Source organism: Pungitius pungitius, chromosome 2 (assembly GCF_949316345.1).
Source record: "Pungitius pungitius chromosome 2, fPunPun2.1, whole genome shotgun sequence".
Lineage (NCBI taxonomy): Eukaryota > Metazoa > Chordata > Actinopteri > Perciformes > Gasterosteidae > Pungitius > Pungitius pungitius.
The window spans coordinates 2,555,865-2,570,645 of NC_084901.1; the positions used below are offsets into that span (position 1 = coordinate 2,555,865).

General features: G+C 50.7%; 1 protein-coding gene across 1 annotated transcript; it reads left to right on the forward strand.

The window, feature by feature from the left end:
• Positions 1-13,019: 13,019 nt before the first annotated feature.
• Positions 13,020-14,672, forward strand: myf6 (myogenic factor 6). The gene is given in 4 exon segments (XM_037461216.2): positions 13,020-13,669; positions 14,020-14,113; positions 14,214-14,228; positions 14,231-14,672. Coding segments are annotated over 4 exon segments (702 nt in total). The 5' UTR covers positions 13,020-13,168; the 3' UTR covers positions 14,323-14,672.
• The last annotated feature ends 109 nt before the right edge of the window (positions 14,673-14,781 follow it).

The window sequence follows — 14,781 nt, forward strand, 5'->3', positions numbered from 1 at the left end:
GGGGGCTCTGAGAAGAAGGAATGACACGCACAGTTTCAAACAACACCTAATGACTGTAAAGCTGAAAACACGTTTTACGCCCAGTGAACCGCTGCCATGTGCTATGATCTACAGCCGATCCCCTCTTCACTTATGGGGGGTGGAGGGAGGGGGGGGGGGGGGGGGGGGCAAAGTTGGCAAATCTCCCCCGCAAAAAAAAAACCTGTTGCTTTCCTTTTTTAGGGGATTTGACCTCCTGGTCACCTTCACTAAGTGCACATGAGCCACTTGACTCAGACCTGTCAGGAAGTGTTGTGAAGAATGTGAGCGAGGGGAGAAGAGTGTGAATTGATTGCCCTCCAAACTCGCCCTCAGCGTGGCATCCTGCGCTGAGTACGTGTGTCCTTCTGCATGTCATGCCCCCTGTATGTGGAAAGGGGAAGAGGGGGGGGGGCATGGCTAATTAAACAGAGTAAAAGTTGTTGAAAAGGGGCCGGACCCTGTCAGCACGAGAGGACTCGACGGTCCATGTGTTCTGGTTTCGAGACGAGACGGAGGGGGGGGGGGACAGGCGTGACGGGAGCAAGGGGCCCAGGTTACAGCTCCCCGCCTGGCTGCCAGAGCTCAGTCACAGGGCAAGGCATTGTGGGGAGTCAGAGGAGGTGGTAAACGGTAATGGAGGAGGGTGGTGTTAATATTAACTGCAATTCCAGACTTAAACAGAGTAAAAGTTGTACCACCGGCCTTCTTTTTTCTTTTCTTCCCCTGTCCACAGCAGAGAGGTCTAAAGCCAACACCTTATCCTCCACACACACACACACACACACACACACACACACACACATTCCAACAGGCAGGGATGGGAGCGTGACAATCGGGAAACAACGGCTGTTAGTTACAGAAAATGCATTAGGCCGTGGGCCCCCGGCCAGCGGAGCGGAGGAGAGGAAGTGGTGGGATTACGCGGGCACAGGACACCCCCTCACCCCCCTCCCTCTCTGTGGTAAACTGTGCTGATTTACAAGGCCGCCAGGGATACGGGTACCCCCCCCCCCCCGTCCCCGTCCTCGTCCTCGTCAAACCTCGACAGCTCCTGATTTAAAAATAATCCTAAATCAGCGCAGTGACGTTGTCAGTGGGGCGGGGGGGGGGGTCGGATAGGAGCCATCGGCCGAGGGACACGGACACATCGCAGAGGTTCAGAGGTACATCAACTGTATGCGTTGGTTCGCCGAGCAACACCTTTTGGGGGGGGGGGGGGGTAGGAACATCCTTCCAGGGATTCTTACTCTCAGATCGCTGTTGCCTTTTCACGTATCGTCAATAGTGGGGAGACTGCGTGTAGATATGAAAGCAAAGTTGTGATTTATGATCCTGGGGAGAATTCATTGAATGAAACACGCTGAGATCAGAGCCCACAGTCCACCCCCCCCCCCCCCCCCCCCTCGAGCGCAGACCTATTTCTCCCTGCAGTAAATAATCCCGTTTCACCATCTCCCCCCCCCCCCCCCCTCTCTCTCTCTCTGCTGCTACTGCTTCGTTGATGTATGTTTCCTTTTATTCACGGCGTCACTCCAACAACCGGACGCCCTCCGACAGAAACAGGAAGCGGTTCGTGGCACGGGGTCGCGACCCCCCCCCCCCTCCTCTCATTCAGCCCCTTGTGTCAGGCGAAACACATGAAAGTTCCGGTCCCATCGACGAGGTGTGGAAGGATGTTCTCTCTCGATGCACATCTGTACCCATGTGTGTGTGAGCGAGCAGGAGAGAGGTGCACATCTGTGGAGCGGGACGCCGTGTAACGCCATTACACGCGAGGCCCACGAGAGCCGCTGTTGAACAAATATCGTAGATGGTTATTTTAAGGTAACTGACACATCAATAGCAGTGCATTAAACACGTGCGCACCCTCTGGGGCGTTAAACGTCAAAACGATGCATCGCAATCTTCACCCTCGGGGAATTTAGACGCTTGATGAAAAAAAAAAAATGGCGCCAGAGAATTCAGTCTTTGCCTCCAATTGTTTGAATAATGAAGCTTCGCCGGGAAGCGAACTCGGGGCTGATTTGTGACAACAGACCTTCGTGTCAGACTCGAAGCGCTCTGTGAGAAACAGCTGGACAGGTGACGAGGGGCTATGGCTCGCTGCCAGAGACAGGACACGACTGGACATGTTCCCGACACGGTTTCAGGTCTCATTTGTATCAACCAGCTTTATGATGCCATTAAGTTGAAAGTGTTTTGTGAAAGGAGAACACTTTCAACTTAATGGCATCATGGTTTTTTTTATTTTCTTAGTTATAGAAAAGGAAAAAAAGAGACGATTCTTGTTTTCTACACACACACCTACTGCAGCAGCATCACACTGACAATTCTGCATGTTCATGGAGAGATGGCAGCTCCCATCCGGTGCAGCTGATGCAGTTGCAGCTGTAAGTACGTATCATGCACATAAAAACAAACAAGTGTAGGAAGAAGACTGCACATTTTGCTATACCTTCCTCCAAAAACCCCCCAAAATTGCAGACACTTGCAGAGTCGATGTACTTGTGCCAAAGATCCAGGCTTCTTTGGCCAAACTATGGAGCTGATGTCATGGGAGCTCGGTCAGTGTTCATGTTGAGCCACATCTGATACTTCACTTTAATGCAGGGGTGTTAATAGCAGAGGGGGGGAAGCAGTGGAAACGTGGGACGGATGAATTGAATGAACCAGAGTATTTTTTTCTGAGTTTAGATTCCAGCGGTTTCTGCACTTAGTATCTGCACTTAACAGCTTCCTCTGGGAGTCTGAATCATTCAGCCTTCCCAAACATCTCTTCGTCTCGTCTTGCACGATGTGCTACCAACGCAAGCGTTACCTCGGCGTGCTAGCTAGCTAGCTAGGCAACGTAGCTATACCCGAGACACACCCCCGTAGTCTTTATAATGTTACGTACTTCAATGTGAGCGGTTTTCTGGAGAAAATGGGACATTCTTGACATGCAGAATAATTGTGGAAAATGAAAATGTAGCTTTAAGGGATTTGTTGTCCTATCCTCTGTCACCTTAACGGCGATGAGAATAGTCTCTTTTGTCCCCCAACTCCGTTCTGGCATGCGTATCTGCCAGCTGTTTTCTTTTCAGAGGTAAATCTCCATAAATCAACGGAAGTTAATCTGCTGAGAAGATTGTCTGCTGGCTCCTGGCTATGGGAGGCACTCTCCATTGGTTACAGAGCATCCATCAAGTGCTCAATGAAGGCCCAGCGGCGCGGTGACATCCCGATCCCCTCTAACCCCATCACCCCAACCCGGGCCCCCCCCCCCCCCCCCCACCTTTTCCTCGCACATCTTCATACTCTCCTCGGGGATGATTAGGTTATGAAGAGCGAGGAGAAAAGTCATTTATTCGTCATCTGTTGTTGGGTTTTAAAAATCGACATCCGCTCGCCCTTTATCTCGATGTCTCTCTTTGGAGGCGCTTTGGAGGGCGGCAGCGTCTCGCCCCGTTGGAAAGTCGATCTGATTGCCCCCGTCATTCATCATGTAACTTTAACCCCGGGACGTGGGGCGGGGGGGGGGGGAGGCCGCGCGGTAAGCGTGGAGACTTCTTCCCGGTGATATGAAGCTGGGGGCTGCCCGGGTGCAAATCATCTTCCCGAGATGGGTTTGGAAATTCCACACATTCTGTCCGGGGAGCGTCTCTGTGGAACTCCGCCCGAGCGGGGTTTCGATAACACGTGCACACACACACACACACTTGCACACGTGATATGCAGATCGCCGTTAATCATAATGCTGCAGAGCACCATCAACTGCGATTGAGAAGGGTCACGGTGCATGTGAGGAAAAGACAATGGGGGGGGCGGGGGGGGGGGCGTTGCGACCCTTTTGCAGACCACAGTTGTCCCAGAGGTGTTTGGCAAATAGAAAAGAAAGACGGAATAACACAGAGAGCGGAAAGACCAAAGAAGAGCGAGGTCCTACCAGTAGTTTCCTGGGTTTGAACCCCAGATGACCCTGTTGCGTTTACCCCAGGTTGTGCTTTGGCTCCTCCCTTTTACCCACCATGCCGCCTGCTTGTGCATCTTTGTTGACAAGCAAAATATTAAACTCTTCTATTTCTTCATCTCAACGGGATGTAACCCTAAGCCTAAAAAATGGTTGAAAAAATTCATTCATGACTTGATGGATGCATCGGTTACTTTTTCAGTGTCTGAAATGGCTGGAGGGGAAATAAAGAATTATGTCAAATGTACTGTTCTATTTAAGCCTCCATAATAATGTATGCCTCGTTGAATGGAAATATGATTGGGCATAACCCAAAATGGAATAATTGAACATCCTCCATTAGGAAATGAGCTATGGAGGATTTTCAATTAAGGAAGCCTGTGATCATGAGCATACCAATGAGAAGAACATGTGGCTGGATTGGCTGGAGGGTTTGTGTATTGATCACAAAATCAGTGTTGTTCATAGTAACTATGCCGCAGTAACACAAGCACCACATTCCTAAATATTTTGTGATATTCAAATATATGGATTGGCCTCCATTAGTGAACCGCTCACCCTGTTAAAGGTCAGTGTATTTCTGACGTTTTTGATCAGTTTTAGTCATGTTTCAGTCATGTTTTAGTCATGTTTCAGTCATGTTTCAGTCATGTTTCTGTCATGTTTTAGTCATGTTTCTGTCATGTTTCCGTCATGTTTCAGTCATGTTTTAATCATGTTTCTGTCATGTTTCAGTCATGTTTCAGTCATGTTTAAGTCATAGTTCTGTCATGTTTCCGTCATGTTTCAGTCATGTTTCAGTCATGTTTCAGTCTTGTTTTAGTCATGTTTTAGTCATGTTTCAGTCATGTTTCTGTCATGTTTCCGTCATGTTTCAGTCATGTTTCTGTCATGTTTCAGTCATGTTTCAGTCATGTTTCTGTCATGTTTCCGTCATGTTTCAGTCATGTTTTAGTCATGTTTCTGTCATGTTTTAGTCATGTTTCAGTCATGTTTCTGTCATGTTTCAGTCATGTTTAAGTCATGTTTCTGTCATGTTTCCGTCATGTTTCAGTCATGTTTTAGTCATGTTTTAGTCATGTTTCTGTCATGTTTCCGTCATGTTTCCGTCATGTTTCAGTCATGTTTCAGTACACTATGGCTTCGTGTAAACGACATTCTTTGCGTCGTGAGATCACAGAGTTCTACCAGCAGCTCAGGAGGCAGAGACCACACGGGGAGAGGCAATCAGGGAGGACACGTCCGACTAACACAAGCAACAAACCACCGACGTCGCCTTTCATCTGCCTCCAACCACCACGGGGAGTGTGGGGGGGTGAGGGTGGGGGGGGGGGGGGGGAGGGGGGGGGTGCACAGCTCATCGCTGCTGAACAGTCTCTCACAGGATTCAACACAGACCCCAACGATGGAGTCAGGCCGCTCCGCCGCACCGAGTAGAGATGTGCATTCCTTTGTCAAGAGTTAAGAGTTTGGGTCAAGCGGGTCAGTCCTGGACATTGGTGTGTCCAAGTGTGTGGGTGGTGGGGGAGGGAGAAGGGGGAGAAGGGGGAGGGGGGGGGATCTCTGGTCCAAGATGACTCCATCCGTTCCTCCATTGGTCATCCCTCTAACCGTCGGCCTTTCTGTTCGAGGAGCATGACTCAAAACTCAAACAATGTCCCCCCCCCCCCCCCCCCGTCCCCGAGGAGCTCCTCACTCTCAAAGAATGTCCAAATGAGCACGAGGGTCCGAAGCGTCAACGCTGCTCCCTTAAAACAAAGTTCCCCAAAAGAGGGGCGAAGACACACGGATCCAAGAGGCCGCCTTGATTCTGCTGGGAAACCGGAGCTAACGGCAGCTTGCAGTTTGGGTCGTTTGAGTGGGAGCCAGAGGGGGGGGGGTTATTAGGGGGGGGGGGGTGTCACAGATGAACCCCGGGCTGGGTGAGGATTCGGCTCCCCGCCGGCCCAAACCGTGGGTGGCGAGCAGATGAAACGCGAGGCGGACTCGCCGTTGTTTGCGCTGCCTGTTTGTGGGGGAGTGTGCGCGGCGGGCCTCATGCCCCCCCTTCCCCCCCCGCGTAGACCTCCTACTCAAAGAGCGAGGTGGAACAAACGCCGCTTTTGTTTGGCCAACACTTGCAGTTTGGAGATCCAGCGTCAGAAGGTGAACAAACCCCACGTAAAAAAAAAAAAAAAACGCCCAATAAACCCAGACGCCATGCTCCGACTTAGTGGCCTCTCCACTGGAGGTCCCGGGTCAAGCATGGGGGGTCCCCCTGCTCCACCTGTCCCCCCACCAGAGAGGTGGTCCCGGGCCTGCTCCGCCCACCCCATCAGCGCTAAACAGTGTGAAACACACATTAACCGGCGGGGCCTGTCCAAATGTCGGGGCCCGGGCCCCCCCGCCACACGCCTCCAGTCATCTGGCTGTGTGTGGTCTTCGTCGCGACGACGCGCCGTCGTTGTTTTCCTCTTCGTCGCGTCGCGTCGAGCGCGTCGGAACCCGCGGGGACCCGGAGGGACGAAGGAGGGACGAAGGAGGGAGGAATTCGTGGTGATTCTGAAGGAGTCGACTCCTTGCGTCCTTGCGGGCCGATGGCCGCTTGCGCAAAAATAATTCAATCAATGAGCAGTAAACAAACAAAGACACGTTGGATAGTGCTGGTATGTGTGTAGAAAATAACCGTATGGATGCTTACGTCAAGTTCAGACTCTGCAGACTCTATAATCAAAATCTCAGGCCCATTTTAGAGCACAGCGGCCCTACATTTAGACAATAAAAATATTTTTCACTGAGACTCCACTGCTGCAGTCTTCTCATTTATGTCAATAATGTAGACTCAAAAGTTCTTATAAGCACTTTGGATCTTCTGATAATGAGTTTCTTGATGTTCTTCATTACTCTCTTTAGATCTATTGTACCTGAATTTCCTTTTCCATTTGTTCAGGAATTAATGGATTAATACTCGAATTACTTTACTTCTCAGATCAGATCAGATATTTAGCTTCTATTCATGAAACATTTCAGTCCGGTGATGTAAAAATGTTTGTGTGTTTACCAATTAGTTCAGACATAAAACAAATATAGCATTGACATATTAACTACGATGGTAAAACACACACTGAATGAGTCCTTTCTTTGATACTTTAAATACTTTTTTTTGCCTCTTAAAAACCACAGAAGAATAATTCAACCTCTTTGCTTGTTAAATGTATTTTCTTTTAATCACTAAAAGAGTAAGAAGGCTAGTTTGCATAATTTAGTGATGGAAAAGTGTGTCTCTGGGCTGAATGAATGAAGTAAAACACACATACTAAGCTTTAGTTAATATAGATGTTGATACTTGATGCACAAACAGACACTTGGGCATCTTCTGCATTACAAGTTCGGTACGGCGGGGGCTTAATATTGCGACACTTTGGTGGTATCGTGCAACCCAAACCCTCACTACTGTTCCACACATAAATCTGGCAGAGCGTGACTAACCCGGGCGGTAACAGGAGCCGGGGGCCGGCGGGTCCCCGCGGACCCCGTCCTGCATGTCGGTGTTTTAAACCGCTGCGTTGTAAGGACCCGGGCCCCCAGAACCTCCCTGGGCCCCCTGGAGACCCTGTGAAACCAAACAGTGAGGTCAGCTCCGGGCTCCCATCTCACAGCGAGGATTACGCACACTCTCACACGCACACACACACACACAGACACACACACAGAGAGCTAAAACCACTGAGACTGGATTAAGTCATTAAGGGGAAACCATCCCCTCAAACCCCAGCCAGGGACTTTCTCTGCAGAGAGATGTTTTCTTCTCACAGAAATGTATTTCTGTGAGAAGAAACTGGCGAGCCTCTCCTGACCTTTATTTTGAAAGGACAATTTTTTTTTCTGCAGCGAATGGCTTTTCACGTTTCATGATGTCAGTTTCCATGTTCTTTCTAAAGAGACAGACTGATCAATAGAATGACGCACGTCCATTTCCCTGCATGCACCTGCACCGCCATTGCGCCCACGCAATGAAACCCCATCTCTAATAACTTCCACAACAGTAACACTATATTTTTTTATTATATCAAACAGGTGGCGGTGACTTTCAGGGCAGGCGACGCGTCCCGTGCTTGTGTGTGTGTGTGTGTGTATGTGTGTGTGTGTGTGTGTGTGCACCTCAGATTGGCGGGTTTCTGATCCCCAGCTCTTCAAAGCACAAACAACAGCGTCGCTCTCTGTCAGAATAAAATGTCCCGGTGCTTGACACAGACACAACACGTGTGTGCGCACACAGAGACGCACCCAATCATCAATGCTCAATTACCCTCTGCCGTGTTTAGACAGTAACGCTAGTTGCACAAGGTCTCGGGGCGCCGGGGAGCAACCTGTTGGGAATAATTCATGCGGGTGTCAAAAGTGGGAATCTGTGGATTCTCTTACATTTTGTGGGCCACACGCACGTCTGGATGGACGAAAGCCATCGGGGGCCATTCGTCAACATGACAGGGGATCGATTGTAAATCACGATTCATTCATTGCATGAGCGTAGATATCGCAGTGTTTGTCCGGGGTTACTTTAGGACGTTTTGAGATCCCCCCCCCCCCCCCCCCCCCCCCAAAATCCCAGGAATGTGCATTTTGTTAGGATTTGGACCGTCTGAAGAGTCATCACTCATTGCTGGATGGTGTGCTTCTCTGTGTTGAGGCTTTCCAGGTAAATCGGGGCCCGGTTCATTAAACACACAAATGAACCGCTGATAGTAAAGTTTACGGATGCATGGAAAAGTTCCGTCCATGACAAATCGCTTTCAAACCCCCAACGGATGTACGAACGACCCAATTAGACATTTAAGAATGAAAAATGACCGTTCAGAACGCGACCAATGGTCTCGGCGCTGGTTCTGACCTCAACGAGAACTTGCAGACAAAGTTTAGGGCAGCGGACATCGTCTGGAGACGGACGATAAGCCGTGATGAAATTGGTGGATGGCGAGGACGGGGGTTTTGGGTAACAGGGGGGGGGGGCTCTCCGCGGCGACGGGGCCAGACGGGGGCCGCGTGCTTTAACCCGCCGCGGCTTAGCCGCTATCATGTTATTGGCGGCGTCCAGTCAAAGCTTCAGCGCCACCCTCTCTGCCTGTTGTTTTAACGATAGAGCCCTCGTAACCAATTATGCGGCGCAGCGGTGCCCCTCTCCTCACTCGTCAGCGCTGACATTCATCAATATCCTATTAGTTTCTCTTGGAGCCAGGCACTTTATCCCCCCCCCCCATCACCCCCAACCCCCAACCCCCCTCCAGCCCCCCTACCGAAAGAAAAAGTCTGCTGTTGTTGTTATTCAAGAGTTTAATTTTCATTGTAACAAAACACGCTTTGTTCTGGGCTCAGACACTTCTAGGAAAACTAATATTGGTGGATCATTGTCACCGCGGTTGCCGTGGCGACGGTCACACTCGGCGATGATTGGATTCATTCTGTGTTATCGCCGGCTACACCCCCCCCCCCCCCCGGGCTCCCAGAGGCGGCGTGATATTAACGATAGCGACGCTTCGCCGTATCGCTTACGCGCGCCGCAACATCAAAGCTGGGAAGACAAAACCCCCCCCCCCCAAAAACTGCAACTCAGACTCTCTCTTCTTTTGGAGTTTTTTGGGGTTATTCGCGCAATGACGGTCGCCGGAGGGGACGGGCGAAGAGGTGAAGTGAAACACAGAGGGCCACCAGACGGAGGGGCCAACGGGGTCAACGTCTCACTTCAGACGAGAGGTCCCCCCCCCCCCCTCCCAAAAAAAAAAATCTTCTACCGGCCCGGGTCAAGGCCGGCGGCCCCTCTGAGTCCCCCCCCATCAGTGGCTCCGTCTGGAACCCGCAGACAGCGATACAATCCATCACTCCCCTGAATGAGGACAGAATCAATCAGGAGGGACCTCCACATCACTCTGAACTAAATCACCACGGGGCTTGTCAGGCGAAAGGGCTGCAGAGGGCCCACTCGGGGCTGAAACAAAAGGCGGAGGAAAGCCCCCCGGCGGGAACAGCTGGTGGAATCCGATGGGATTGCTGCCTCCGCTCCCAACGCTAAATGGCGAGTTATTATTCTTTGCATCCATTTGCAGGAACAACGCTTTAAGCCGCTCCATCAATACCGGTCCATTTTGCGAAGGAGGGGTTATTGACATTGCCCGGACTAGTGCAGCGCTCCGGTCGTGTCGCATGATGCGATGCTGTGAGGTTCATGGAGAGTTAGCTGGCAAACGAAGCAAGTCAGCGAGCCCCCCCCCCCCCCCCCCGCCCTGCTAATTGATGTACCTCAGCCGCTCGGCCTTTGAACTGAATCCCTGCGTCGGTCCGCCAGAGAGAAGGCAGATGCCATCAGCGCCTTTGAAACCCAAGCCGCCCCGCGCTCTAACCCAGGCAGCTCGGGGGGCACGAGTGAGAGGAGCCGTCTGTTAGCTTAGCTTAGCTTAGGGGGAGGGGGAGGGGGGGCAGCTACTCGCCAACCGCGCTAGCCGCGAGGGGAAGCACCCGGGACCAAAAGACGGGCCAAGGGTTTTCAGCGGGAGATGCTATGGCCTCGGTTCGGGGGGGGCCGAGGAGCAGGAGGAGGAGGAGGAGGAGAAGGAGGGGGAAGAGGAGGACTTTGTGCAGGACTCGAGCCCTCAACTGGCCCTCCTCCAGCCCCCATTCGCATTCGGAGAACCATTCGCCACTGGTGCGTACAGGCCAAGAGATTAGTTACTGCTAGTTTCTAACATGACGAAACATGACATTGAACTCCAACACTTCAGTGCTTTCTCCTGGGCGCGTTTTTAGGTCTGCTGCATGCACGGCACTCTGACAACACGCCCCCCCCCCCCCCCCCCCCCCCGAATGCACCATCAGCCCTCAAGTTACTCAGCTTCTCCGAACTCAAACCGCCGACTCCAAGGTGTTCGGGGGAAAAGTGCGGCAGAATTCACTTCCTGTTTGTGATTTTCACGCAGCGGGTTTGACAAAGGTGTCAAAGATGAAAAAAAAAAAATCGGGTCGAGTTGTCATCATCGTTTTGCTTCTCGTTAATGGAGGCCTCGACTGATGCCTGAAGACGGCTCCCTTTCGGCCCGACGCTCGCTGGTACCGACATCTGCGGTTATTTCTGGCTGGTAATGAAACGCGCTCCTAATGAGCGGAGTAACAAGAGAGGAGGAATTCTTGCTCATTGTAACCACCTGTTGTTTCTGGCCTCCCGTGGCACAGGGCTGCTGGACGATGCCTCTGCGTTTCTTAGGGTCAGAAGGTAAGATCTGCCCAGAAGATGTGCAGCTGTCATTTAAAAAAAAAAAAAAATAGAACCAATTACATGTAAGTGACAAGCTGGAAGCCTGGGCTCCTGTTTTTGAGAGGATGGAGCTGTGGATAAACCCAACCGAGAAAAATATATCTTTCATTTCATCACAATCCCCCCCCCCCCCTCCCCCACCCCAAAAAAAAAGCAGTTTTCCGCTCAGTTATCGACCTCCTTCTCCAGTAGGAAGACTCGGGGGGGGGGCCCCACCCGAGGGTCAAAGTGCCGTGATCCCAGGTGAGGCATTGTCATCGGCCCCGTGACCAGGGTACTTAACCCCTTATCGGCTAATTCACATCCCAGGTGTGAGCTGCGTTATATGCGGCGTGTCCGTCACGCGATCACGGCTTCCTGTAAAACCGGCCAATGAGCGCGCGGCGTGTCTCGGGCAGGACGTCCAGTTAAGCCAGTTGTAGGTGGAGGACGGGAGGTGTGCGGGGGGGGGCGGTGTCATGTTCATTATCAGCTCTGTTCGTGACCCCCCCGTGTCTATAAACTATATACAGTATACAGAGTTTATGTAACAAATACTATTCATGGAATGACCTTTTTCTTTTCCATTATAATACCAAAAATGAGTTGAGAGGACGGAGCAAATGAAACTACAATCACTTCACCAAAATAAGTCGCTATATTCTGTTCTTCTTTAAGATAAAAAGATGAATAAGGTGAGAATGGATGTTGACGATGGCGTTGGACGAGGACGAGCGTCCCCCTTTGAAGACGCAGCAGTGCGGCCGGAGGTGCGATCGGAGGAGACACCAGATGGGGGAATGAAGACGGACACTTTTGCTGCCAAGTGGTCGGTCGGTTCGCAGGTTCACGATCACGGATAAAAATAACCCACATTCGCCAAACAGAGGAACGCGAATGCTGTTGCCTCAACGTTACGCATCTCAGATTTGGTGGCTTAGCAGCATATTTGCGTCCAGTTGGCTCAAAGTAAATGTGCTCTGAGAGGCCTCCGTGACCCCCCCCACACCCCCCCCACACCCACCACGACAACGTGACAGAAGCCCGGCGGAGGGGGGGGGGGGGAGGGATGACTGCGCTGGTACATAAATAGGAATCCCTCACATTCCCCCCTGTGAGCTTTCCGATCGGAGACCTTTCAGGTTGCAGCAAGAAATGCCAGCGGCTATTATCTCCTCCTCACCGCCGCTTTTATGAATCTCAGATGAATGTGCCACGTTTCTATTTATAACCCCCCCCCCCCCCCCCCCCATGCATGTGTTTCACAAAGCTGTTTTGACACTGCACATTCCATTCTATTTGCGTTGGGATTTTTCTACATGTTACAGAGGAGATTAGCGAGGCAAATAAATCTGTTTGGGGATTTTTTTTTTTTTAAAATACATATGTGTCACTCGAAAGATGCATTAAAAAACATAACATTCTGGGTTAAACTATTTTAGCTCTAAACGGTGAATGAGAGCAACGTGCATATTTGTAAAAGCAGGTTAAGGACAATAAACTGCTGCAGGAAAACTTGATTTGGAAAAAAAGGTTCTTTCCAGCGAAACATTCCTGACCCCCAAAACTAAAACCTTCTAATCCCGTTGTGTCACGTGATGGGGGGAGTATTTTTTTTTTTCTTTCACTTTCTCAGTGAGTGGAGTATCTCAGCGTGGCCATTTTGTCCCAATGCATATATTTGGGGCACCTGTCGTGACATTTCAATAAAACTTTTAATGTATGTGCATTCCCTGCGCAAAGTCGTTGTGGAAGAAAAAAAAAAAGAAAGAAAGAAAGAAAGAAAGAAAGAAAGAAGATGCTTGGATGTCGCGTGGCAGCCAAAGCGTTGGGTAGAGTTTCACATTCTATATATAAGCCTGGTGACTTGTGTCCCTGCAGCTCTGCTCAAATGCCACACAGCCGCTGTCAAAACAGAGCGAGAGGGGCGCCACAATATGATGGACCTTTTGGAGACCAACCCTTATCTTTTCAACGATTTGCGCTACTTGGAGGAAGGGGACCATGGAGCACTGCAGCACCTGGACATCTCCGGGGTGTCCCCCCTGTACAACGGCGACGACAGCCCGCTGTCTCCCGGCCGGGACAACGTCCCGTCCGAGACCGGGGGGGAGAGCAGCGGCGAGGAGCACGTGCTGGCGCCGCCGGGTCTCCGCGCGCACTGCGACGGCCAGTGCCTCGTGTGGGCCTGCAAGGTCTGCAAGAGGAAGTCGGCGCCCACGGACCGGCGCAAGGCCGCCACGCTGCGGGAGCGCAGGAGGCTCAAGAAGATCAACGAGGCCTTCGAGGTGCTGAAGAGGAAGACCGTGGCCAACCCCAACCAGCGGCTGCCCAAGGTGGAGATCTTGCGCAGCGCCATCAGCTACATCGAGGGGCTGCAGGACCTGCTGCAGACGCTGGACGAGCAGGAGGAGACGCGCGCGACCAAAGAGCACAGCGTGAGACGCCGTTCAACAAAAAAACACGACGTTCCCACGAGATCCATCCGCAGTACGGTCGGTGGGCGTTGTGGGCATTGTGGTGGCGTCGTGATGACGTCACGATGTGTTTTTTTATTATTCCCGCGTGGACTTTTATTAAGCTTTTAATGACATTATCTTCCAACTGTATTGCCTTTTATTCCAACTGGGACTCACTGGAATCACTGATGTAAATGTCACTTCTGACCTTCCAATTAGTTTTCATTTTATTTGGGTTTGTCAAATATACGAGGCGTGGTTTTTTTTTTCTTCCACAAACTACACCGAGGTTTAATGCACGTCCCTTGGTAACAGGTGTGTTGTTACAGGTGGCCGGTCACGAGTATCACTGGAAAAAGTCCTCCGAGACCTGGGCGACCTCCGCGGACCGTCCCACCGCGGCGATGGCGACCCCGAGAGGAGGTGCAACCCCTCGAACCGCACCATCGCCAGTGAATAAACACACACACACACACAATGACGCCATTTTGTTTGTGTCCTTTTTTGTTGTTTTGTTATTCAGGGACCGGCGAGTCTTCTGGGCCTCCAGCCTCCTGCGTCTGTCCTCCATCGTGGACAGCATCACCAACGGGGACAGAGGCAACGTCAGCGAGGGCCTTTCAGAAAACTGAAGAAAAAAAAAACTCACCCCAAGAGCTCGATTTTCAAAATTTAGAAATTGACGTTATTGAACTGTAAATTATTTCCACTCCGATCAGCCGCTGTGGCTTCTGTTTGTTACGTAGCCTTCGTCTGTACAGCAGGAGCAACCCGATTTGTACATATTTGATGATAAAATGATGTTTAGATTGTATTTATTTTATATTAAGATACGCTTTCGAAAGCCGAGATTGTATTTAAGTGTTGTACATATTTGACCAAGATAATAAATCAAAGAATAACTGCACAGTTAAAATTGCATGGTGTAAATATTGTGATTTCTTACTGAACTAATTGAATAAATCAGCGTTTTGTGGTTGAAAGGCTCAGAAACCCATTGTTTTTTTATTTTTTGAATCATCCCTGAGGACATCCTGCAATAAGGATTTTATGACACATCATATGAAACCATGTGCTTTGCAACATTGTGT